At 33.1% G+C, this 24,661-nt stretch overlaps 1 protein-coding gene and 1 long non-coding RNA gene across 2 annotated transcripts; both read right to left on the bottom strand.

The window, feature by feature from the left end:
• Positions 1-4,462: 4,462 nt before the first annotated feature.
• Positions 4,463-19,123, bottom strand: LOC148604540 (uncharacterized). Its single transcript, XM_088548436.1, has 6 exons — positions 18,971-19,123; positions 13,613-13,727; positions 12,180-12,268; positions 10,755-10,871; positions 6,820-6,876; positions 4,463-6,293 (listed from the first exon to the last, which is right to left on the bottom strand). The coding sequence occupies exons 1-6, from the start codon at positions 19,040-19,042 to the stop codon at positions 6,186-6,188; spliced, it is 558 nt and encodes a 185-aa protein (XP_088404562.1). The 5' UTR covers positions 19,043-19,123; the 3' UTR covers positions 4,463-6,185.
• On the bottom strand, positions 15,117-18,958 carry LOC148604541 (uncharacterized). Its single transcript, XR_015915863.1, has 2 exons — positions 15,754-18,958; positions 15,117-15,356 (listed from the first exon to the last, which is right to left on the bottom strand). It is a non-coding gene; the product is annotated as an uncharacterized LOC148604541 (long non-coding RNA).
• Positions 19,124-24,661: the final 5,538 nt, after the last annotated feature.

Here is a 24,661-nt window from a genome sequence, read left to right as displayed (position 1 = left end):
TTTGAAATTTGTAATGTATTTCTTATGTCTAAATTCTTTCTGCAGAAAATCAGATACTTTTTTACTTTCAATGTAATGGCTGGATTCATTCTGAATCGTGTTTCCTTCACATGCTGAACTATCAAAATCACTAAACCTGGCTCGTTGCTTAACCTCACGGAGAGGTAGCAAACCCAAAAGGTTCAAAAAATGAAATCCTCAGATATTGATCGAAAAACATGAATTATACAATTGGAACAAAATGTAAAATGCAAATTATGAATTATTTTACATTACATCAAATTCTCATAAATATTTATGGCCAATTAGGAATGCAATGAATATTTTACAATTTTATTCGTTTATATCTATCTTTCAATGACATAAACAGGAGGTGGCACATGGTTACGTAATTCGCATCTACAACTATTTACACACATATGAGCCCTTTTGTGAGTGTCATAAATGACATGGAAAGAAAATCATTGTAATGTAGATTCGAACGGAAATCACAAAGAACATAATCCAGGGATTACAGCTAGACAAGGGAAATAGAAACATACACAACAAAAAAGGGAGAAATATTTTTTTTTCATAATACGCACAAAGAAACCGGACTCAACTAAAAAAAAGTAGAATGAACTAAGTGCACCGTTTGGGGAAACGTCATTTGCTTCCTTTTGTGTGGATATAGAAAGATATAATTGTGTGTGTGTGATTTGATTTTTTGCACCATCATATAAAGGCATAAAAACATTTTTATTTTGATAATTTGATTTATAATTTGAACGAAATTAACTAGTTATGAACATTTCAGGGGATGCATCTGTATCCTTGTCAAAAAAAAACCCTATCTTATGACGTGGTGAAAAACATAACAAAAATAGACAATACTTATTAAAATGAAATTCTTTATGATCAGGACGACTGTTATTTCAATGCATAAACAAACTATTTCGAGACAAATGTATGAACTCAGCATGTGAAACCTAAGATTGGTAATGCACTAAGGGGTCAGCTTATTATAAAATGTATGAGTTCACAACACGTTTATATTAATCTTGAGACAAAAGTTTTTCTGAAGTGTTTAATTCTGTTGATAAAATATGCCCTTGAAAATCATTTATCATGCAATTTACCTTTACCCTGTTTTATTGTCTTAGTCTTCCTAATTATGTAAATTACGTTTTGCTGGACCTTTACGGGTACATATATAAGGATATTGTATACATGCTATCTAACATTTGTCTTAATACTAGTAAAAAGATACGATAAATTTTATAATCGATTTTTCTTGAATCAAGTCCAAAATTAAAGATTTCTTAATATTACATATAATGACCCGAATCAATAGCAAAATAAACATCTGCCTATCAGTATTGCTAAAACAGTCAATGAGTGGAATCTTTTTACGAATCAACGGTGATTAAACAATAGACAAAACTCTATGGGTTGTTTTTAGAAAGTGTATGCATTGTTCGTTTAATCAATACACCACTTATTACCACTAACAAAAAAATGAACGAACGAAAAGGTTTAACCATTTATATTAACGTCAACTTCAATATGCACATCCTTAAATATATGATGGGTTCTCTTTGGCCCATTCGCCAGGTTTTTTTTTTTTTTTTTTTTTTGCTTTTGTTTTTTTTTTTAGGAATAAGCACTACATTTCCTTTCCTCTAGTATCATAGTGGTGACTTGCAACTTCAAAAATGAGTTGCCCTTTGGGCTCTGTTTCTTTACAAATCAACAGCATTTCATTGTATCTATATTACTGAACTTATGACCTATGAAGTTTATGTAAAAAATTACGAGAAGGAAGTAATAGCAGAATTATTAATGGTCATATGTCTAGATGTTTCACAAAGATGCGCAATTATTGAAGTCTTTGAAGAGATAAAAATGATACTTCTTCAATCAAAATAAAGAAACAGCATGCAGTAATCAGCCCTATTAGTTAACATGCGCCTTGATAATTTACAAAATTTAGTCTTTGAAGTAAAAAATTCATATGGTTTTAATAGTCTTGCTGGGTGAATCTAAGGGCAAATTAGGTTCGTGCTTTATCGGAATTCGAGGAATCTGCAGTAAATAGTTCAATAATTTCTTTACTTCAAATGTATAGATGTGTATCCATCAGCACCATGAAAAACTGATTTATTCAACTGGTCATGGTTTTCCTTTCCTCGTTTGTCTACCCCGGACTTGACTTTTTATGAGCAACTCGGCGGGTGTTTCAAGAAAAGCGGAGGACCTTACCCTACCGGTGCCCCTGTCCATGCTCCCATTTTTTTTGTGGAGTCCGAGTTGATCATTTACTTTGTTACTTTGTATGTATGATTTTAGTTACTTTATGTTCTTTGTTGTGTATGTCTGTTTTCCATGTCTGATCTTTGTCCCTGGATTACATTCTTTTGATTACCGCTATAACCTTGGTTCCCTTTATTACTCTTTCAAAAAAATATAGGAATGGTTCTTTTATTTTAAAGACTCAAAGGTATGTAACAGTTTTACAGTTAAGTATGGCGTATGCGTGCTATCTTGACCAAACTTAACTCTAAATTTCAGACCATATAAGGAACATGTTCAAAACATTTAAGTGGGTGTTATCGGTTATTATTAGATAATCTAGGGTCAAGTCTTTTTAATGGTACATAGTATATTGTCATGCATGGAACTGTTTTTTTTAATAACGGGTCTATGATAGTTTAAATGTGGGGTTGTTAATCTATTATTAGTATTTTTGGTTTATATGTTGGGTTTTGTAATTTTTCCAGTCGTCACGTATTGCGAAGATTTTGTTCCTCAATCTTATCATGGACCATTCCCTGTTATTGTGCTGTATCGCCATACATGTATTAATGTTGAACGCCCCGCTGACACCATACTGTTACATAATTACAAAATTTTGCAATTTATTCCGTAGTTGCCAAATAGTTCAAATTCTTTTGGTGTTGAAGGGTGATGTGTACTTCCACGTTTAAAAGACATTTCGAGAAAACTAAAATGGAATTTTGCACTGTCGAAATTTTACGCGTTGAAACAGTTTTTAATATTCATATTCGGAATGTATATTCCTCCTCTAAAATGGGTTAAATCGGAAAACAATATATTGTAAATGAATATTCATCTATTATTAAATGATATACAATGTCACATTCTGTGACGGGAAAAAAAAACACTAGAAATACATAGAGCAAGCCCGCAGAGAGTATTCTCGCTTCAAATTAAGTTCAGTTTATCACTTTAAAGATAAATTATCTTCCTAATAAGTCTTCAAACAATAAATACATTCAACCTTTCTATAAACTTTCATTAAATTCCGTTGAGCAACTTAGAAGCCCTTGTATAAATGAGGTTTTAACATGGGAACTTGGATTTCTCTCTCCTGCAGTCCTTTGACAGTAATTATATTCTTTCATGCACAAATGTCCTATCAAATTTCATCAATTCCTGGAACGGTATAGGAGGAGTAGCACTTATGAGGTTTAATGTTTGAAACCCTGGAGTTGGATAATCTCCCTTTTGAGTGTTCGGACAGTAGTTACTTTCTTCCATGCATGAGGCCCAACCTTCCTATAAAATGTCTTAAAAATCCATTGGGCTGTTTACGGGGGGGGGGGGGGGGGGGGGGGGGTTGAGCTTATGAAATTTTTACCATGTAAAACCTTTAAATTGGATTATCCCTCTTTTGAGTGCTGCAACAGAAACTACATTCCTTCAAGCCATCTACATATGACGCTCAACCTTCCTATAAAATTCCATTAAAATCCCTTGAGCTGCTTACGAGGGGTCGCACTTCAGAAATATAGGAAGACAGATGAACCCACAAGGAGATTTCTATATACCCCTACCCAAAATTGTTTGCAGGGGGTATAAAAGCATCTTTAAGCTCATTAGTACGCAGTAGTCTAAAACCTGACGACCTGTTGTGGCATATGGAATTCAAGAAGGATGTCTGTCTTGTCATCGGGCATCTATGGTTTACCAAAGGGATCAAGTGATATCTGTCTTAGGTCTTAAAACCATACTGTCTTTTGTTTGGTTTTCTTTTGGGGGGGGTGGAATCAAGTCATAAATTTTTTGTGACTTTGCGCCATGAAAACTTATTTATTCAACGTGTCATAGTTTTCCTTTCCTCTTTCCTCTACCCCAGACTTGACTTTTTATGAGTAACTCGGTGGGTATTTCTAGAAAAGCAGAGGATGCTTATCCAACAGGTGCACCTGGTCTATGCTCCTGTTTTTAGTGGAGTCTGAGTTACTCATTTGCTTTTGTTAGTTTGTACTTTTAGTTACTTCATTTTCTTGTTTTGTATGTCTGTTTTCCATGTTTGGTCTTTGTCTTTGGATTACATTCTTTTAATTACCGCTATAACTTTGGTTCCTTTGATTATTCTTTGATAGCAGAGAGACATTTTCCATTCACAGAAAAAAATATCTTTGTTAAATGATTTTTGTAAAAATACATGTAACAATAATACGATAATATATTTTATTTAAAAATAATACATTTCAATCACGGTTAAATATGATGGAAATATTTATGCGAATGATTAAATGTGAAATGAATTTTACAAAAACCAACAAATAAAAAAATCAACTGTTTTAGTCCTTTGTAAAAACTCTGAACAGAGAAGCAAGATTGTTTATAGACTTATATTGTTTCATACAATAACCTTAAAAAAGACAGATGTTTGAAGTTTGCAAAATCAAGATAAATTTGTTGATATATGGTAACCAGCATTAAGGAAAGGACTGGTAACTGACTTGTGGTTATATAATAAGAAGTGTGCTCATCATTAATGTCTTTGTAAAAAATGAGTTCATTATCAGAAAGTAGTAATCACAACCTTTTAAGCTGACGTGTACAAGTATCTGTTAAATTCACATAATTAGCTTTAGCAAATAATATTGATATCTTTGAAGACAGCTTTAAGCACAACATCAACTTAAAAGTAAATGTTACGAATGTAACATAATTTGAGTTATCTTTTGAAGAAAAAAAAAACATATTAGGAAATATTTACAAATGTATTGTAGGAATGTGTACATAGATTTAAACATGAAGAACAATATGGTGTGTGTATGTGATATACAAATAAAATACTTCACAACCAGATTCAAGAATACATAATCCTAAAAGCAGTTGGATTGTGTTTGTTATATATGTTATGGATTAAAAATAAAATTTAATTAAAACAAACTTGTTAAACAATTTGTATAATATTCATTGTGTATGTAAATACTTCATCTAACTTACTTTTGAATATGTATGTATTGTGAAAATAGCATCAACTGTTAAGGTAAAAATGTATAGTTTTTTAAAACCCATACGGACAAACTAACTTACATTGAGTAAACATAGCATGTCTACTAATAAGCAGCTGTTTCTTATATAACATTAATTTTACACTTCAAAAATGTATGGCACTAAATTATACATTCCGTTTGAAAAAAAATACAGAAGAAGCTATTAAAACCTTATGTCAAGGTCAACTGCCATCAGTATACTTCAAACTCTAAAGAAAAAAGTCTCAGATTCTGAGACGTTCATTACTAATGTGTTTTTTTTTTGTCAATTTTGTATGCTAATGAATTGACTTAATAATGCCACGGAAAACTGTAGACATTTTTTTTGGTATTACAACAATAGCCTCAGATAAGAAATATCAAGCTGTGGGTTTCATGGAAAATATAAAAATTGCAATAAACACAAAAAAATACTTTGACAACCTTTCACAAGGTGATTTTAAACCTTGGTAGCACATATAAAATTATAGATATGCAAAACAGAACAGGAATGTACAATTGCACAGATATGTCAATTATGGAATGTCTGGGTATTATTTACAAGTCTATATACAATTTTTATACAAGTTTTACAGATAAAAGAAATCTTATACTACACAGATGATTCTGGATAAAAGAAGTGTTTTTTTAACTTCTTGATTTTTAACGAAAAAGTAGTCAATCTTTCAAAAAGAATATCTGACTTTCTGACATCTACATTCTCATTGGTTTAATAGTATGTCAAGTTCTTTTACCAAAAAAATGAGGAAAGGATTCCAAAACATTTGTTCAAAACTAGAACTATGTTTTTTTTCTAAATTAGTTTTAAAACATCATGCTTATTTATAGATAATCCATAAATTGTTGTGTCTGTTTATTTACAATTAATGGCAGGAAAAAGAAATAAAAGATCTATGCATAGTAATGTCCTCGCTTCTTCTGTCCAGCATAGCGTAGCTCCATGTCCATCTGTTCGTCCATTTCTTGTTTTCTTGCAATCATAACAACTACGAAAGTTGTCTGAAAATTAAGTAGACAGAATTGTGTATCATGTTTGTAATTTAAATATTTTGATTTTAAAAGCATTGGTACAAATATAAGCCATGTAAGTGACTTTGTCTGCATACATAAAACCCATTTCTCAGTACACAAGACCAAATAACTGCGGTGAATAAGCTCATAATACCTCATGTGTTCACATTTCAATCTAAAGAAAAGTTCAATCCCAATAATCAAAAATGAGGTCTCACTTGGCTTGTTGCATGGGGAAAAAAACATAGTTACAAGTTAATACCTTATCAAGCTCATTATTTTGTTAAAAGTACTTCATAATAACAATAATACAATAAATTATTGATCATAAAAAATGTTTACTTTTAAATTTTTTTTCATTTCAGGACATTATTGTACTAATGATGGCAGGTCCCAAATAATGTAATAACTTGAGATTTTACTTCCTGACATTTTACTCATTTTTATTGTACGATTCCATTTTCTTCTTTTTACCTATTGCTTTACCAGTACAAATTCTGTATATTCTACTTACATTAATAACATTCCTCATCATCCAGAACAGCCAGGTGAAAACAACAAATGACAATCTCTGTAAACAAAGAAAAAAATATTTATAGAAAGTGACCTAAATTATCGTGTAGAGGCAAAATATTTCCACATAATTTTCACATAAACTGAGCAAATAAATTTTACATGAAATTCCTGTGTATCTAGCCCTAAAACGAATTTTACGAAAATCTCCACATGGAATTATGTTTATGAATTTCACATGAATATCATGATTATTTAATGTGGATTTCATCAGATTCATATGAATTTTATGTGGGCAACCTTTGTCTGTTTACACTAGTTCACTGTTAGAAAAAGACATTTTTGTTGGAGGCAAAGTTTTGTATTTAAATTCAACATAATTTTTAATTTCCAAGGTCATGAATGGTAAAGATGGATTATCTTGTATGTGTTAGTATTTTTAATATCCTTGTAGACTGTCTTCCTGTCCTGACCATTGCATAATTTTTCAAAAGTCAGCTGTTTGAAACATTTTGAAAGGAAATAATTAATAATTTTTTGCATTAAAACTGAATTCCTTGCCATGAAACAAAATTGATATCTTACATTCACCAAAATCAGATACAACATATGCCAATAATGTATTAAGCCACATACTAAATGAACTAAATTTGAAATCAATCCATCCATTGGGAGTGGAGGTTACAGACCACCAATTCAACCAATGAGCATTTGGAACGTACGCAAAAATAGTCCTACGCAGAAATTACCCCTGTTCCTCATAGTGCTGTGAAAAAAGTTCTCTTCTTATTTAAAAAATTTAAACAGTTTCTGAAAGGAAAAACATTTCTGTGCATTTTATAGGTGCATTTTGCTTCTTGTGATGTGAAGCCTAATCTCCATAATGATTTTTAAATATACCCCTATCTTGTATAAAAACTGGGATTTCCCATGCTATTTATAGACCCTTCACTTCCGGTGGCCAGTACTGCACTGCAAGTCTGCTAACCCCACATGCCATTCTGAGGATTGTGAGCTGACATATGTAGAATCATGCTGATATATAGTCCTCTGCAGGTTAAAGTTAAGGTAAAGTCCAGAGAAGCCATTGAATATTGTGAAATTAGCATAGAAGCCTATGGGAAGTGGAATTAGTGGTTTTTAGCCTTAAGATGAAGCCATGGCAAAATGAAAAGTTTCTTGAAATATCTTTAAACTACTTGAAGATCTTGTTAACTTTGCCATGAGAGGAATACACTACAAAAATCCTTCAAAATATGCATTTTTTTAAGTTATAGGTCCAAATTATGGAAAATTGGTCTTTTTGACTGATTTTGATGTAAAAAGTGTAGAAAATTTAGTAAAAATATCAAATATTAAACTTTGAGTGCTATATTTACCTAAATATGGTGGTAATAAGCACTTGAAATCAAGTTTTGTGTAGATTTGAGCAAAAATTAGGTTAGAAATGAGGAAAAACTCACTTTTATTACTGCGGTTAAGGCCATATAAGCATTCACCTATGGCAACATGGAAAATCCATTATTGAGTACTTTTTTTGCTTTAGGTGCCCTTTACTGGTCATGTTTTAATGTGAAAACACTGTATTTACAAATTTAAAGCCAAATATATCACCTTTTGTGAAAATTTAAGGATTTAGGATTTTTGACATGTGATCAAGAAAAAGGGGGAGGCATGTCAGAAATAAATTTTTAAAAATAGACCAATTTCTCAGAAAATGATTACTTTTAAAACCATTTCTTCATTAATATTGTTAAAAAGCAAGTTGTGATTGATATTTTTTATTTGAAAAGTCAGAAAAAGTTCTTTGCAAATATTTAATGCATTTAAGTATGGTAGAATATTGTCACTTTTTTGCTCACCCAACTTGGTTACCCTATACTTAAAAATCAAATATTTAAAAAAGTGCTTGTCACATTTCACTGAAACTTTGCAAATGCATTCAGTATGTGTGTAGGAAGATACCTGTATAGTTATTTATTTTTTCTAAGACAAAAAGTGACTCTTTAGGTTACAGACCACCAATTCAACCAATGAGCATTTGGAACGTACGCAAAAATAGTCCTACACAGAAATTACCCCTGTTCCTCATAGTGCTGTGAAAAAAGTTCTCTTCTTATTTAAAAAATTTAAACAGTTTCTGAAAGGAAAAACATTTCTGTACATTTTATAGGTGCATTTTGCTTCTTGTGATGTGAAGCCTAATCTCCATAATGATTTTTAAATATACCCCTATCTCATGTAAAAACTGGGATTTCCCATGCTATTTATAGACCCTTCACTTCCGGTGGCCAGTACTGCACTGCAAGTCTGCTAACCCCACATGCCATTCTGAGGATTGTGAGCTGACATATGTAGAATCATGCTGATATATAGTCCTCTGCAGGTTAAAGTTAAGGTAAAGTCCAGAGAAGCCATTGAATATTGTGAAATTAGCATTGAAGCCTATGGGAAGTGGAATTAGTGGTTTTTAGCCTGGAGAAAATTGTGACAAAATTTGAAAAGATGAACTGACAAGGTGATTCCAATACACCAACTAGTCATGGTGAAATTCGTCGGACATGACGGGTACTTTTGACTGCCGGTCTGGTAAAATTTGTGTGATTTCAAGACCAGATATCCGGTCCATTTTTTCTTTTATTAGACACACTTTAACTGGAGCTTTTGGTTTAACGATGGTGTCCAAATCGAATCAAATTTAAATTGGATCAGAAAAACAATTTTGGTCCGGCAGATGATTGTTTGATCCAACAGATTTTGTTAGGTTGTCGGACCAAATTTCCGACAGGTTGAAAAAAGATTTCGCCAGGTCTGCAACTATGCATTGAGTAGGGATATAAATATTAATAAATCATGATAAATTGTACATATAAGTGTAAAAAAGCATCCTGTATTTAATAACATCAAATAAAATTTCCTAGACAGTTCAGTGTTTGCCCTAGGTCAATATTTACATTTCTTTGCAGCACTGTAATTTTTAGCATTACACCATCTGAAATTAATTTTATTTAAATGCATTTAATGCACTCTGCAGTTATTTTTATTTATCAATAGATATACAATTGAATTATGATTATTTTTTCATCTTAGATTTATGAGACTTTAAACACTAATAAAGAGCTGCGCTTTAAGTTGTCCTTATGTTTTTAATGAACTTATATGATTAACTAGAAATACAGTGAGCCCTGTCAAATACCCTTTCCCCACCCCCCAAAAAAGTAAAGAAAAATGCACAAAATATTTGGCACTATCAAGACTACCTCAAGTTTAACTTAGTTTGTTGTCTTGATTTTTCACCCATGCATTTCTATCCTGTTCAAAACACACTTTTCTGACAAGGTTACCAAGTAACTTTTATATTCATTAAGGCATATACATTTATAAAAATTGAAAAGTAGCTGACTACATTAGATATGAACAATTCACCGAAGTTTCATAAAAGTTGTAAAGCTGCTCTTGAGTTATTCTCTGAAAACTTGAAAATCACCCTTTTTAAGTGTAAAAATTCATTACATAGAAACGAAAAATCTGAAATTTATAAAAATAGAAAGGGAGCTTATCTCAATAGATATAGACAATTCACCATATCTTCACAAAAGTAGGTGAAAGTGTTTTTAAGTTGTTGTCCGAAAACTTGAAAATGCCCATTTTTTAACTATACAAATTCATACCATGAAAACGACAAATTTGAAATTTATAAAAATAAAAAGGGAGCTAACGTCAATAGAAATGAACAATTCACCAAAGTTTCATAAAAGTTGGTGAAAGTGTTTTTGAGTTATTGTCCGAAGTGTTGATGTCGGACGGACGGATGACAGTATACCATAATACATCCCGTCTTAGATGGGCATGTAAAAATATGGGGGAAGCTGAAGCAGGCATTTCATATCAAGTGCACATGTTAGCATGTCACGGTTATAAAAGAATTATACTTACAAAGGTATTCATTCCATAATATGAATACTCAAACACCGAAAAGGTAAACTCGACCAACATATAGGTGATAAAAACTGCCATGTACACTTTGTGTGCCTTCATGTACATCACAAAATGCTGAAATATACAATAAAACAGTAAAAAAAAACTAAATCATTTCAAAGAAAAGAAGTTGTAAATGTAATGTACATTTGTAGTTTATTTCCCCAGGTACTAAATTTGGTCAGTGATGGTTTCCAAACATTTTCCTGAATATTGAAGTTCATGATATATTGAAAGTTATCATGGTTACCATATGCTTAATACTTACCTGTACATTGTATATATTTGCAGGTACTTTTTGCATGAAAATAAATACACCACAAAATACTAGCACTGGTACAAATGCAGTATTTCCATTGGAATGATTGTAACTCCGTTATAAAATTTAAAAAATCCATACTAAATGTTTAATAAAAGTTTTTATAGACATTGTTCAAGTACACAACATGTAAATTTTTCTAAGTAAATCAAATCCTCTTTTAACTACATACATGAAATACTATCATAATGTCATTTTAATATGCAACAAATGTATCATGTTTTGAAATGTATAGAATCAAGCAATTTGCAATAAACATAACTTGAAGAAACACAAAACCCTAAAACTAACAAGTAGTCGCAAAACTTACCATGAACCTTAGTTGTAGAGTCACAAAACATATCCTGAACCTAACTTGCAGAGTCACAGAACTTACCCTGAAGCTAACTTGGGTCACAAACGTACCCTGAACCTTAATTGTAGAGTCACAAAACTTACCCTGAATCTAACTTGTAGAGTCACAAACTTACCATGCTTACCTTGAACATAAGTTATAGTCACAAAACTTACCCTGAACCTTACTTGTAGAGTCACAAACTTACCATGCTTACCCTGAACATAAGTTATAGTCACAAAACTTACCCTTAACGTAACTTGTAGAATCACAAAACTTACCCTGAACCTAACTTGTAGAGTCATAAACTTACCATGCTTACCCTGAACATACATTATAGAGTCACAAAACTCACCCTGAACCTAACTTGTAGAGTCACAAACTTACCATGCTTACCCTGAACATACGTTATAGCATTACAAAACTTACCCTGGACATAACTTGTAGTCACAAACTTACCATGCTTATCCTGAACATAAGTTATAGAGTCACAACACTTACCCTGAACCTAACTAGTAGAATCACAAAACTTATCCTGAACCTAACTTGTAGAGTCAAAAAACTTATCCTGAACCTATCTTGTAGAGTCACAACACTTACCCTGAACCTAACTTGTAGTCACAACACTTACCCTGAACCTACCTTGTATAGTCACAACACTTACCCTGAACCTACCTTGTAGAGTCACAACACTTACCCTGAACCTAACTTGTAGAGTCACAACACTTACCCTGAACCTAACTTGTAGAATCATGAAGATGCTGAACAAAGTAATAACAACATGGAAGAATGTCAAAACAATGTCACTGGATAGAAAAGCTGCAAACATAAAAATTAACAACTTCATATAATAGAAGAGCAACAATCTAATGTAAAGCCAACCTCACATTGCGTGACGTAGCAGAACACCAGGAGCAATGGGAGATTGACTTTTAATTATATTATTTTGGAAAAGAGAAAGCAGTGACCTTTCGAAAAAAAAAGTAATAATATTGAGATGGAAACCTTCTTTTAGGACCCTGCCAGTCTAAAAAGTGAATTTTGAAAGCTCAAATTTATAGAAAATATATATATATATATATATATATACAATTAATTTACGAATGGTTGCAAGTAGTTTAGGATAGTTTTTTTTATTTGTGGATAAACATAAATTCAAGCAAGCACTTTGCAAATGTATATGAATGATTTGTCAAGGACAGAGAGGGTTAGATTATTGGGTGAGTGGGTGAGGAAGTTGAAAGACTTTTGGTATAATACTGACTTATTTTTCTCATAAAACATGTCAAAGGTTCAACTGAAGAATGCATGAGGCTGTATGGCTTGGATTTTTATGAATGCAACCACATTGGAAATCATTAACGTTTGGAAAACACTCATAATTAAACCTCAAGTATTCTTCAAGTTAGGGTAAACCTTTTGTTAAATATCCCTATTTGCACCAAATCACAATTCGCATAGCACTTGCAATTAATCTTATTTATTCTTAACCACATCGTATGCATTCGTAAACTAATAGCATTTAATCACAATAAATCATGAACTTTTATCATAGCTGCATCATAATCATTCTTAGTAAATTGTAAGGTGATTGTTCATACTTATAACCGATCTTAAGCACTGCAAATCACTCATAAAAGTTGCTTCAGTCAAAGGATTTGTGTCATTTTCACATATCTTGTAAATTTTGGAGATTTGCAAGGATTTGTTAGAAAGATTCATCTGTGAAAATATCAGTGAGATCATAGGAAAATATTATATAGAACAGGCTGAGGAAATACTTTTCAAAGTGCTTTATTGTACTAAAGCTACATGTATATCAATCAAAAGTAGATCTTTTATAAAGTGCAGGATTGGAGGCTATTGTTAAAACCAAAGTTTTAATAATACATGTACATGTAACTGACTAGTGTTTCTCGTAAGTAATTGTAGATCACAGAAATGCACATGAATGCAGAGTAACTAACCTGTTAGTATATATATTAGTATATTTAGTGTTTGAGTTTGTCTGCTCAATTCTATATTTCAGAGTGTTTCATGTACATGTATTTCAAAAGTATTGTTTTCCTTGAAGCCAATAGGATTGTATAAAAAAAAACTGCTTTTTCTTGTTTTTGTTTTTATTAGTGGGAAAGGAAGACAGTGTTTTGTATGAGGACTTACCTTGCCAAAAGTGTGACCTCCACATTGTATGAAAACCTCGACTTATCTCAAATTCTTTATCCCCTATGGCCCATAAATCTGCTACTCTCATTGCCAAAGCAAAACATGCTGTAAACTGTAAAATAAACACACACCAAGTATTAATACATATACAAGTATCTTTTTATTAACTACACAGTGAAAAGAAAAGACTACAGAAAAGTGCATGGCATCAAGTTAAAATGGCTAAAAGTTTTGTTCACTGTACACATCCCAGTATTAAACAAAATGTACATGTACATGAACATGAACACAAGCATGAGCTTGAATATGAAGATGAATGCAGTTTTCTAGGATTCCTATTTCCTGTTACCCAGGGCAAGTGAAATTTGGGTCAGGGAAAGTTAGGTACTAAGTTACACTTTAACGTGGCAAGTTGAAAACTTCATATGCTGTAAGGATTTGTTTTGTTAGGAAAGCAGTCACTGACTGTGGGAAAGTTTATTTTATATGGATTTTAGCCGAGGAAACCTCAATTTCTGAAAAATCCTAAAACACTGGAATGGCACTTTTCTCATTCAAAAATTGAAGAAGTTCCAAAGTTTTTCTGTAACTACAGCCATAATAACACCTGCCAAAAGCTTCCTAGGGATGTCCATTTAAAATTAGTGTGGAATGACTAAAAAATCACCTTTTTAATGAACAATGTACTAAGTACATGTACACTGTACCATACATTCATATTTTACTACACTGCGGTAAAATGTATAGTACTCTTACTACATGTACTAAAATTCCATATAGTATGTTTTTAACATCATGTAACATGTATATCTCTGACCAAATAAAAATTATCTATCTATAGAATGTATTCATTATTGTACATAATTCTGAGTATGTTTGTTTGAACTGATTTAACATGACATCAATAAAAAAATAAAAATCTGACCTAACAATCTATAAGTTTTTTGCTTTGGTAACAGAAAACAGGGGGCCTTAGAAATAGTGCCTTAGCTACACTACTGTCAACATAAATTTTAATTTGTCCACTCTTCACAGTGGAGACTTTGTGACTGGAGTCACAGTGTATCCACCAAACACAGTGGACCATCCAATCATCATTTCTTCTGTTTACTTGGCAAAGTATGTTCAATGATTTTTAAAATTTAAAAGCAGTTGAGTTACCGTATATACAGAAAAAAATAAATGATAAGTATTGGAAGGAAACAATTTTATCTCCGTTTTTAATTTGGTGGAGACACAGCGGAGGGAAATGATAACTCCAGTGTGAAGAGTGCAGAAATGAAAATTTAGGTTGATGGTAGTGTACATGTACATGTTCATGAAAGCCTTTAATGAGTCTTAGAGTTACGGTTATGGATTTGTGTCATTCAATACGGGATATAATGCAGGGACCTCCATGGATCAAAAATGAATGCATGGCTCACTCTCCAGTTGGACAATTTTTATTGTGGTGTGTGACCTTTCAGGCTAATAATAAATCATCAAGGAAAGTATAATAAGATTGAATGAAAATTATTTAATAGCACAAGCTGCAGCATAGAAATTAACAATCATCAATGGTAAATCTATCTGTCTGTATTATCCAATTGAATTATCCAAAACCAAGTTTTCTCCACAGCTCTAGAAAAGTTAAAATCACTGGCAGCTGGTCCTTGTGATGATACCATTAACAAGTTGTTCAGCACTTTCTGTGAAAGTCTATTTCTTGATTTGGGTTTTACTCTGTTATGTGAATCACAATCTAAAAATGAACATTAAAAATACTTCATTTCTATAAACTTTCTATAAACTGTAATAATCAATTGATCATGTAAGCTAAGCATATCATTGAGAAAATAATTATTAGCAGTTGAAGCTGTGATAAGCATGCATACAAATGTACAAGTATCTCAGCTAACAGTGCCAAGATAGGGTAAAATGAACTTTGACAGCAGTGATTGCAAGATGAACTTTGTGTTGGTGTCACTATACTTGTACATGACTAGTTTGAAGGAGTTATACTCTTGTAGTAATGTACATATATCACCATCTGCCACGTTTGTGTAGTGAAATATAAGCTAATATCTGAAACAGAAGGATCGCAAGATTCTAATCATAATTTGCACAAAATAGTTTTTGTCATAAAAGAAGACTATTACCTGGATTTTGTCTTCAGCATAAAATTCAAGATCACATATACATGTATCTAGGTTCTTCATGGAAGAATAGTCAAAACATTTTAAATAGAGATGAAATGTTTCAACTTGGCTCCTCTCGTGGTTCTTCATAATCTTCTTTTTATAAGCTGTGTCACCCAAACTTCATTACCATTATGTTGTGCAGAGGTTGCGAACATCCGGGATTCCCTTAACTGTCTTCTTCATAATTTAACTATAACTTAGACAGCCATCTGTTGTTAAAGACAGATGTATTTACGTTTTCCTTGTTGTTTTACAACTTTTTCTCCCTTACAGTCTGTGCCATTAAACAATCAAGTTTTCGGGACTCGACCCATCGATCGATCCTTTCACCAACATTATTCAATTACCATTACAATAACACATGCACCATTCATACTGATTTATGATAGGTATAAGTAGTAACTGGGTAATACAGTGTCAATTTGCAATGCATTGTGCAAATTTGAATATGTTACACAAACCAAATGAATACATTATGCTCGTTTTAAACTCATAGCACAAAGAAAATAACACATGGCACAGCACCATTCAACAAAAAGAGGTCGTAATGAACCGTAAATATTCTAAAGTTTCATTTGAAACTGACATATACATGTACATGATGAAGAACAATCAAGGGAACCAAGGTTCCAGCGGTAATCAAAAGAATGTAATCCAGGGACATACAACAAAGTACATAAAGTAACTAAAAAATATATGAAAAGCAACAAAAGCAAATGAGCAACTCAGACTCCACTAAAAACTGGGAGCATGGAACAGGTGCACCGGTAGAGTAAGCGTCCTCTGCTTTTCTAAAAACACCCACTGATCGCGAGTTGCTCATAAAAAGTCAAGTCCGGGGTAGACATAACAGGAAAAGAAAACTATGACAAGATGAACAAATCAGTTTTCATGGCGCAGATGGAAACAGTGTAACGATCCACAGGTTTATGACAACCATAAAACTTCTATAGTGATGACTTCAATCTTGTAGCAACACAACCCTGTTCCAGAAGCCTATTTGAAGTCTAACGTGATACAAAAAGTCTGCGTAGTTTCAGCAAGCTCTGGCACAATGTATGAGTTGTGATATGGACACTTCACTTCATGCGCAGGTGCTGAAGGGATGTTACCGCAAATGAAAGGAAAGTTGACAACTATGAATAAAAGTCATCACATCTGTCATTAAGTTTGGTCAATAGTTTTCCCATACCATGGATTTCTAAGTGTAGGTAAAGATATGAGGATGACTTCAGTGTCTGTAAATCCTTTATCTCATTTTCTTTGGGTAGATGCTATGTATCAAATCCCCAAAATTAGGATTGTTTAAAGATAATACATCATCTATATAGCAGAAACTGAGATTAAAGGATCTAGCTAAATGATATTCTTTCTTTTTCTTTTGTAGATGAACTAATAAGTCAGCCTAATAGGAGAGAAGGAATATGTCAGCAAGTCCAGAAGCACAATATGTTCACCATTGAAATGGTCAACTGTTTGTTAAAAAAAATGTGAAGCATTCAAGTGTTGTACTAATTGTATGGAGTACTGAAAATATTCAAATACACTGAATTTAAAAATCCTTTAAACCAACATACATTTACATTTTCACCTGTGTGTGTATCAGATTCCACAAAAAAAAGGGTTGCACTGGGAAGGTGGAATTTGCAAATGGTGAAGTTGCCATTGCAATTGCACACTCTTATTTCAAATGTAATTTAAATCTGAAAGCCCATGTAGTATCAGCTACTCTTGTGGAACAATATCTACTTTGTCTAAAATTGTTTGGACTTGACTTTGATTATGGATCGGATTAGTGTTCTGTAATTTTGTTGTTTTACAAATGTAAAGTATATCAAAATTGTTTTCAACGTTTTTTTTTAAAAAACTTGAATAAAAAAAAACTTCATCGAGGTTACCTATGTGCATAATCAAAGTTAAAAATACCTATCTAATGACCAGGACAATTTGTCCTTTTGATTTTGTCTTTTTTAGCAGCACTGGAATAGAAAATTTTAGGCAGTGACATTCTGTTGGAATTTTCATTTTGTTCTGTTTCTTTTCCTGATCTCACTTAATCCATAATGATTTCTTGTACAAAATATCCAGTCTCTTGATAAGTAGATCAAGAGTATCAATAATCACGTAAATATTTATCACTAACAAATCAAAACTGAAACTTTATTAACGCATATTAAAGCAGTCGGTACAAACTCGTCTCAAACTTAAGAAATGTTCCATTGACATTGAGAAATAATTGTTATGTAATGAAACATGAAGATCAAATGAAACGCTTCGGGTTTTCTACTGAACCATCAACTGAGATAAACTTAACTTGAAGGAGAAACTATATCATTGTGCAAGTCATAAATATCGAAACTAATCTGTTAAATGTTCATGAAAATTAAAATGAAATAAAATAATTTCCTTTTCTTAGCTACATGTAATTAATTGTGATTTATAAATAGGGAATTTGAAATTCCAGTGCCTATGGGCGCCACCATGATCGGTTGATATGTGACGTCAAGAAGTTGGTTTGTAAAGTGAAAGTAAATATATAATTGATTACAATTACATGTAAGCAAATGTCAGACAACTTTGACAAACAACGGGATTTACAGCTAGAAGACTAGAGTATTTCTAAGGAAAAAGGTAATGGCTGGTTAATTCCGAGGAACATTCGTGTTGCTGGTCAAAATACGGCTAAAATGACGGAGTGCAGTCCCGATCATGGGAGATCTGAAAATGAGTCCACTCCTCCGAGGAATTTCACTCATCTGGGAGTATTTCATTGTCGTTATGGGACTTTTTCAAAGTAACTCCAAGCATTTTATTACCTTGTGTATTGTAATCATGTTCACTTGACAGGTATGAGAGGATACAGGTGCTGACAAAAACCACATAGAACTTAGGAAAACTTGCACATCTTTGAGGATAATGTCATTCGGTTCTTTGAATTCAAATTAATAGCAAGTTTTCAACAATCCAATTCCTTTCTAGATACCCTTTTGAAATAAAGCACTTCAAGAACTTGTATGCTAAGATTTATTCGAGTAATTTTCATTTCCGGTATTCATGCCAGTGTAAACGATTTGCATATTTTCAATTAACAAAGTCAAAGGTTAATACACGCAATTAATCTTTTCTCTTCACGAGGGTTACCACGGACTATACATTAAAAGTTTAAGATACTTACAATGATGAGTATATAGAAGAGGAAACATGTCGTTCTTAATTTCCAGCAAAGGAATCTGTTAATAAACGCCATTTTGGCGATTCGAAAAATGATGCACCTGGAGGGATCGTTCTTTGTAAACGTCACTTCCTACTATTGAAGTGCTTATATCAATATCAGAGAACGTTTGTCCCGTGAACGTTAAACACTTTTTAAAAAGAAAATACTTCAAGACTTTGAATGATCATTACACCTGAAATTTATCAATCAAAACAAACTTAACAAACTAATATTTTCATGCAATAAATTCTCCATCAGGTAAAGATTAACGCTCTGTCACTTCGTGCCATAACTTAGTTGTACCTAATAGGCTGAATAGAACAAACACAGGCGGGGCCAAGGGCGAGGGGTTGTCTCCCTTATCAATTCGAAAATTGCGTATTTTTGTATGTAAATGCGTACATCGTAGATTTCACAGAGGATGAAAAAATATCTAAATATCTTCAGTAAAAATGTTAAAGCGGAGACAAGCGGAGGTTAAGACAGCCACTGTGAAAGCAGCATACATGCAGTTATAGGGTTTACTTGGTAACTTTTAAATCTCTATTTACTTCATACATGTAATTCAGACAAAAATCGAACACTAGTCCCTTTTCAAAAAAAAAAAAAAAAAACGTTCTAGTAATATGTTATGTATACGTTCATTTAGAAAAAATACTCATCAGGAGTATATCCAACGAAGACACCACCCTTATCAAATAATTATGTGGACACTTGATTAATTTGTTTGAATCCAGAAAAAAATATGCTTTACCTAATCAAGGTAAATTAACATAAAATACAACTTAGGTACATATATTGAAATGGAGTTGTCTATATCAGAAATTCACATTTTATTTTCTTTTGTGTGAAATGCATTTTTTTTACTATACCCGACACTGGTGTCACTTAACATCATTTATAATATGTAAGATAATTATGGGAGAACTAAAATGTGATCACGAGTGCCGAAGAACGCAAAGAGTTAAAAACTGTACTGAACTTGCACGAGTAATTACATGTACATTCAAATTTTGTTATTCATGATAACCAACTGATAATATATTTTCTACATTATCTATTGTTATTTTCAACCAGAATTTCATTTTTTTTGTGATCGGCGGACTGATATTCAGGTTGTGACGTTTTGACGGGGGAAATTACAGAATCTTGTACATGTAAAATTTACATTTTCATGCGTTCCATTGTAGGAAAAATTATCTTACTTCTAAGTCATGACAAAAACTACTAACGCACTGGTCCATGACATGTCGATAGTTCTTCATTGTTCATTACTGAATTTAGTGTTTGTGAAAATAAAAATGTCGAAAATTGAGGAGTTTGAAGGTAAACTGTCACAATATTGAATTCTGTGTTAGCTGTTGTATCAGGTCCCCAGAATCTTTACGAAAAATTTTGAAGAGAAATTATGCCAAGTTCAACATATATCATAATTGGGTGTTGATGAATTTAATATGAGTAAGCATGATATTTATTTGCTAAAACCCAATATTTCAGTATCATATAGTAAACAGTTTGAACCATTGTTTTGAAAAGATCGATTTGAAATTCATTTGAAAAATATGCGTTGCCCTTAACATCATTGTGTCGGGAATAAAACTTTAACAGAGGAGGAGCTGGAAAGCGCCGTGACATCATCGACAATAAACGTGGAGTCAATAAATACGTGAATGTACATCCTTTTGAAAAAAAAAAGCCAACGGCGATCGACTTATTGGACTTATTGTCGCTCAATTTCTTTCAATTAATTCAAAGATAAAGAGTTAATCATGAAAACTGTTACAAATTGAAAGGAACGAACTTTTCGGTCAAAAACAATATCCAGCAAAGATGGAGAAGAAAAGAAAAAAAAATATATCTATATCTAGTACTAAAATGTGCGAAAAGAGATAAAACGAATGTTACACTGGTTCGTGATCAGCTGTTTCAACTTCGATGTATCCATCTGCACCATGCATGAAAATTGATTTGTTCAACGTGTCATAGTTTTCCTTTCCTCTTTCGTCTACCCCGAGCTTGACTTTTTATGAGCAACTCGGCAGGTGTTCCTAGAAAGGCAGAGGACGCTTACCCTACCGGTGCACCTGTCCCATGCTCCCAGGTTCAAGTGGAGTCCGAGTTGCTTATTTGTATTTCTTACTTTGTATGTATAATTTTAGTTACTTTATGTACTTTGTTGTGTATGTCTGTTTTCCATGTCTGGTCTTCGTCCCTGGATTACATTCTTTTGATTACCGCTATGATCTTGATTCCCTTGATTACTCTTTCACACTACTGGGTCGATACGACTGCTGGTTGATTTTGTTCCCGAGGATATCATCAACCCAGTATTATAATTTTGAAATTAATGGTTTTAACACAAGGAATGAAAGAAAAACTGGCTCGGACGCCGCCCAGTATAAAAAGGTCAGAACCTGGCAGCAGATCGGCACACTGTTGTCTTGTAAGACTGTGGTGTCCCCAGATGTGAATCTTAGCACGCTCACATCAGGTATGGATAGTGCACCGACCATTCCAACAAGTAACCAATCACACGGTCAGTCTGCAGACCATCTATTCCAGTACAAACATTCAAAAGTATAGGAAGCCTTTTCAAGCCAATATACCAATAGCATAAATGTGATGAATTTATTAGGCAAAAATCCAGGACGGGAAAGGAGTCATGATCATCGCCACTATACGTCACCTAAGTTACATGATGTCTCCATAGATGGTCTCCTTCCTTTCATACAAAGACCTCTTGTACTCCATCACATTAGAACCAAACTCTATTCCATACCTCTCACTCTACCTTACCCCTTTTACAAAACAAGTCTTGACACTCCTGTTTCTGAACCCACCTCATCATTATACATACTTGTTTCGATCATTTTGGATATTGGTTTGCACACACTCTTTAAACCAGTTTGTGTAAAAGGTCAAGATGAAGAAAAACTATCATTTCTCCCTATACCATTTGTCAACAAAGGTATAGATGCAATTAATTTGGCTAACATTCTCCATCACAAAAATGTTACCAACAAAGTTCCCTCATATATTAAAGACAAATACATACCAATTATTTCATATTCCTATACTTCACCAATTGCATCCAAAATTTCCAATTATAAAAGGCTATTGCAGAACCTCGAGATTGAGGACTTCAAGGCTAAACCACCTGGCTGTTCTTGCAAAAATTTTCCATTCAAATATGGTCCTTCTGGTCACGTCGTTACGGGAGATTTAACCATCATCGAAAACGAATCTCTGTGCAATATCCTTTCTAAAGGTCCCAAGTACCATGAACCACGCTCTATAAATTGGAATTATAACTTTAAAGTTCTTTTGGATGCCGTGGAGGACTGCGCAAGAAAATGAATAAAACGAGAACATGAAGGCATTGATTCTCTGTCAGATCAGTTAAAGGCTGTGAGGTCTTTAATTTTGAAACAAATGAAAGTTTTAAGTAGGTCAATGAGTGCCAATACTACATCAGTTTTCAAAGACTCCGATGTAGCAAAAACATTGTCTACTATACATGACAAATATGTGGTGTTACCAGCAGACAAAGCCTAAAACAACATTGTTTTTGTCTGCAAAACGTTTTACATCCAATTTATATTATCAGAGATAGACGTAAAAAATAATTGCAATGATAAGACCTATACTGCTACCACACTCTCCAAAGAACAGATTGTGGAAAACAATAAATCTGTGCTATCCTCTTTTGGTCATACTACCAAGGACGATGATTGTGACTCACCATCTATGTACTGGATTCCTAAACTCCACAAGAATCCATACAAACAACGTTACATAACTGGATCTGCAAAATGTACCACCAAATCTCTTTCAAAACTTTCAACTTCTATACTCACAACTGTCAAAGAGGGTCTGCAGTCCTACCACATCACTTGTTACTACTGTAGTGGTATTAATTCAATGTGGATCCTAAACAATTCGAAAGATCTTTTGGAGACAATCAGTTCAAGACGATTATCAGAATATAATAGCATCGAAACCTATGACTTTCAACACTGTATACTTCTATTCCCTATACTCAGTTAAAATCCCGACTTAAAAACATTATACACCGTTTTTTTTTTTCAAAAAAGATGGTAAACCTGGTAAAACAGACACCCATTAAATATCAGGAAAAAAACTTAAGAAAAGCACCGAGGGCTGGCTACAAGGATGACAATTTTGGACAGGAAACCAATTAGTGTTTTTTTTTTCAAAACAAATACCAAAACCTAGAAATTTAGATCTACGAAAAACTCTAAAATGACAAAGATTTGATTCTGATGAACCTGAACGAACATGATACTGATTCTACGGTTTATGTTGTAATTGTTTATCTTCTTTCTTGGCCAAATCATCTTCAATGCGACCATTACATTAACATATTAACTACATTTCAAATATAAGTCGGAACCCAAACTATCCGTAAACATTATTACATAAACCTCTAAAACTTTTTACAGAGGGTTGCAACTTGAATTCTAAGAATGTTAACTTTATATTATGTTTATATATAATACATTGCTCTTGTTGCACAAACATTTTGTCTTGTCTTGGGTCAAAATTTCAAAGCATTGTAATCTTTCCTCGTTTGTCTACCCCGGACTTGACTTTTCATGAGCAACTCGGCGGGTGTTTCTAGAAAAGCAGAGGACGCTTACCCTACCAGTGCACCTGGTCCATGCTCCCAGTTCATTTACTTTTGTTACTTTGTATGTATGCTTTTATTTACTTTATGTTCTTTGTTTGGTATGTCTGTTTCCCATGTCTGGTCTTTGTCCCTGGATTACATTCTTTTGATTACCGCTATAACTTTGGTTCTCTTGATTACTTTTTCACTGTACGAAAAGTATCACTCGGAATTTATTCAGTATGATTATAGGGTTAAGACTATTATTATAACAGAGATTTGATATTTTGATTCAATGCAATATAAAAAAACAAAAACAAAAACAAAAACAAAAACAAACCAAACCAAAGCGAGGCAAAGCAAAACAAAACAAAACAAAACAAAAAAAAAAAAAAAATACAAAAACAAAAAAGGACATCTAAATTGTTAGGTACCTCCACTTTTTTGTGGTTTTCGACATTCTTTATTTATTAAATTTATTCTTCAATTTTATAAATATAACAAAACTTATTTTTTAAATCCCTGCCTAATACTGTTTATATAGACAAGAATAAAAAGTAACATCAAGTTTTGTTATATTTAGCCCCGTGCAGGTCCGGGTGTTAAAATAATAGGCCTGCAGCAGCGCTAAGCTTGTCGTAAAAGCCGACTAAATAGTGCTCAGAACCCTAGCCGGGGGCTAGGGCCCTTTGCCACGAAGCAACTGGGATGTGTGCCCCAGGAGGTGGAATGGGGTACCCCTGGCGTGTTACATGCTGGGGTTGTCAGGCTATAATACGGAAAACCTGACCGCAAACCATAGTGGTGCACCGTGTTGGGAAAGATGCCACGTTCCTCGCACGTTAAAGAACCCTACTGTGGTATTCTCCCGGAGTAGGAACCATAGGGCTCCGCCACAGGAGGCTAAATTTCCTGACCCTACCCACTCCTCCCTATTTCCAGTGGCAATCAAAATTTGTCGACCCCATTGTCATTTGTCCCATCCCTTTTTCATTTCATCATTTCATGTTCATTTTATCATC

The sequence above is a fragment of the Perna viridis genome, chromosome 10 (genome assembly GCF_037379345.1).
Source record: "Perna viridis isolate PV_CMFRI_1.1 ecotype Kerala chromosome 10, ASM3737934v1, whole genome shotgun sequence".
Classification (NCBI taxonomy): domain Eukaryota; kingdom Metazoa; phylum Mollusca; class Bivalvia; order Mytilida; family Mytilidae; genus Perna; species Perna viridis.
Note: the sequence above shows the minus strand (reverse complement) of the source record. Positions and strands in the feature narration are given on the sequence as shown.

Excerpts from the sequence above, each read along its gene's own strand:
- LOC148604540 (XM_088548436.1), bottom strand. The coding sequence starts at position 19,042 with ATGGCGTTTATTAACAGATTCCTTTGCTGGAAATTAAGAACGACATGT. Across the intron at positions 13,728-18,970 it reads TCTTCTATATACTCATCATT|TTTACAGCATGTTTTGCTTT; the intron begins GTAAGTATCTTA and ends TTTATTTTACAG. Across the intron at positions 6,294-6,819 it reads TGATGAGGAATGTTATTAAT|ACAACTTTCGTAGTTGTTAT; the intron begins GTAAGTAGAATA and ends CTTAATTTTCAG.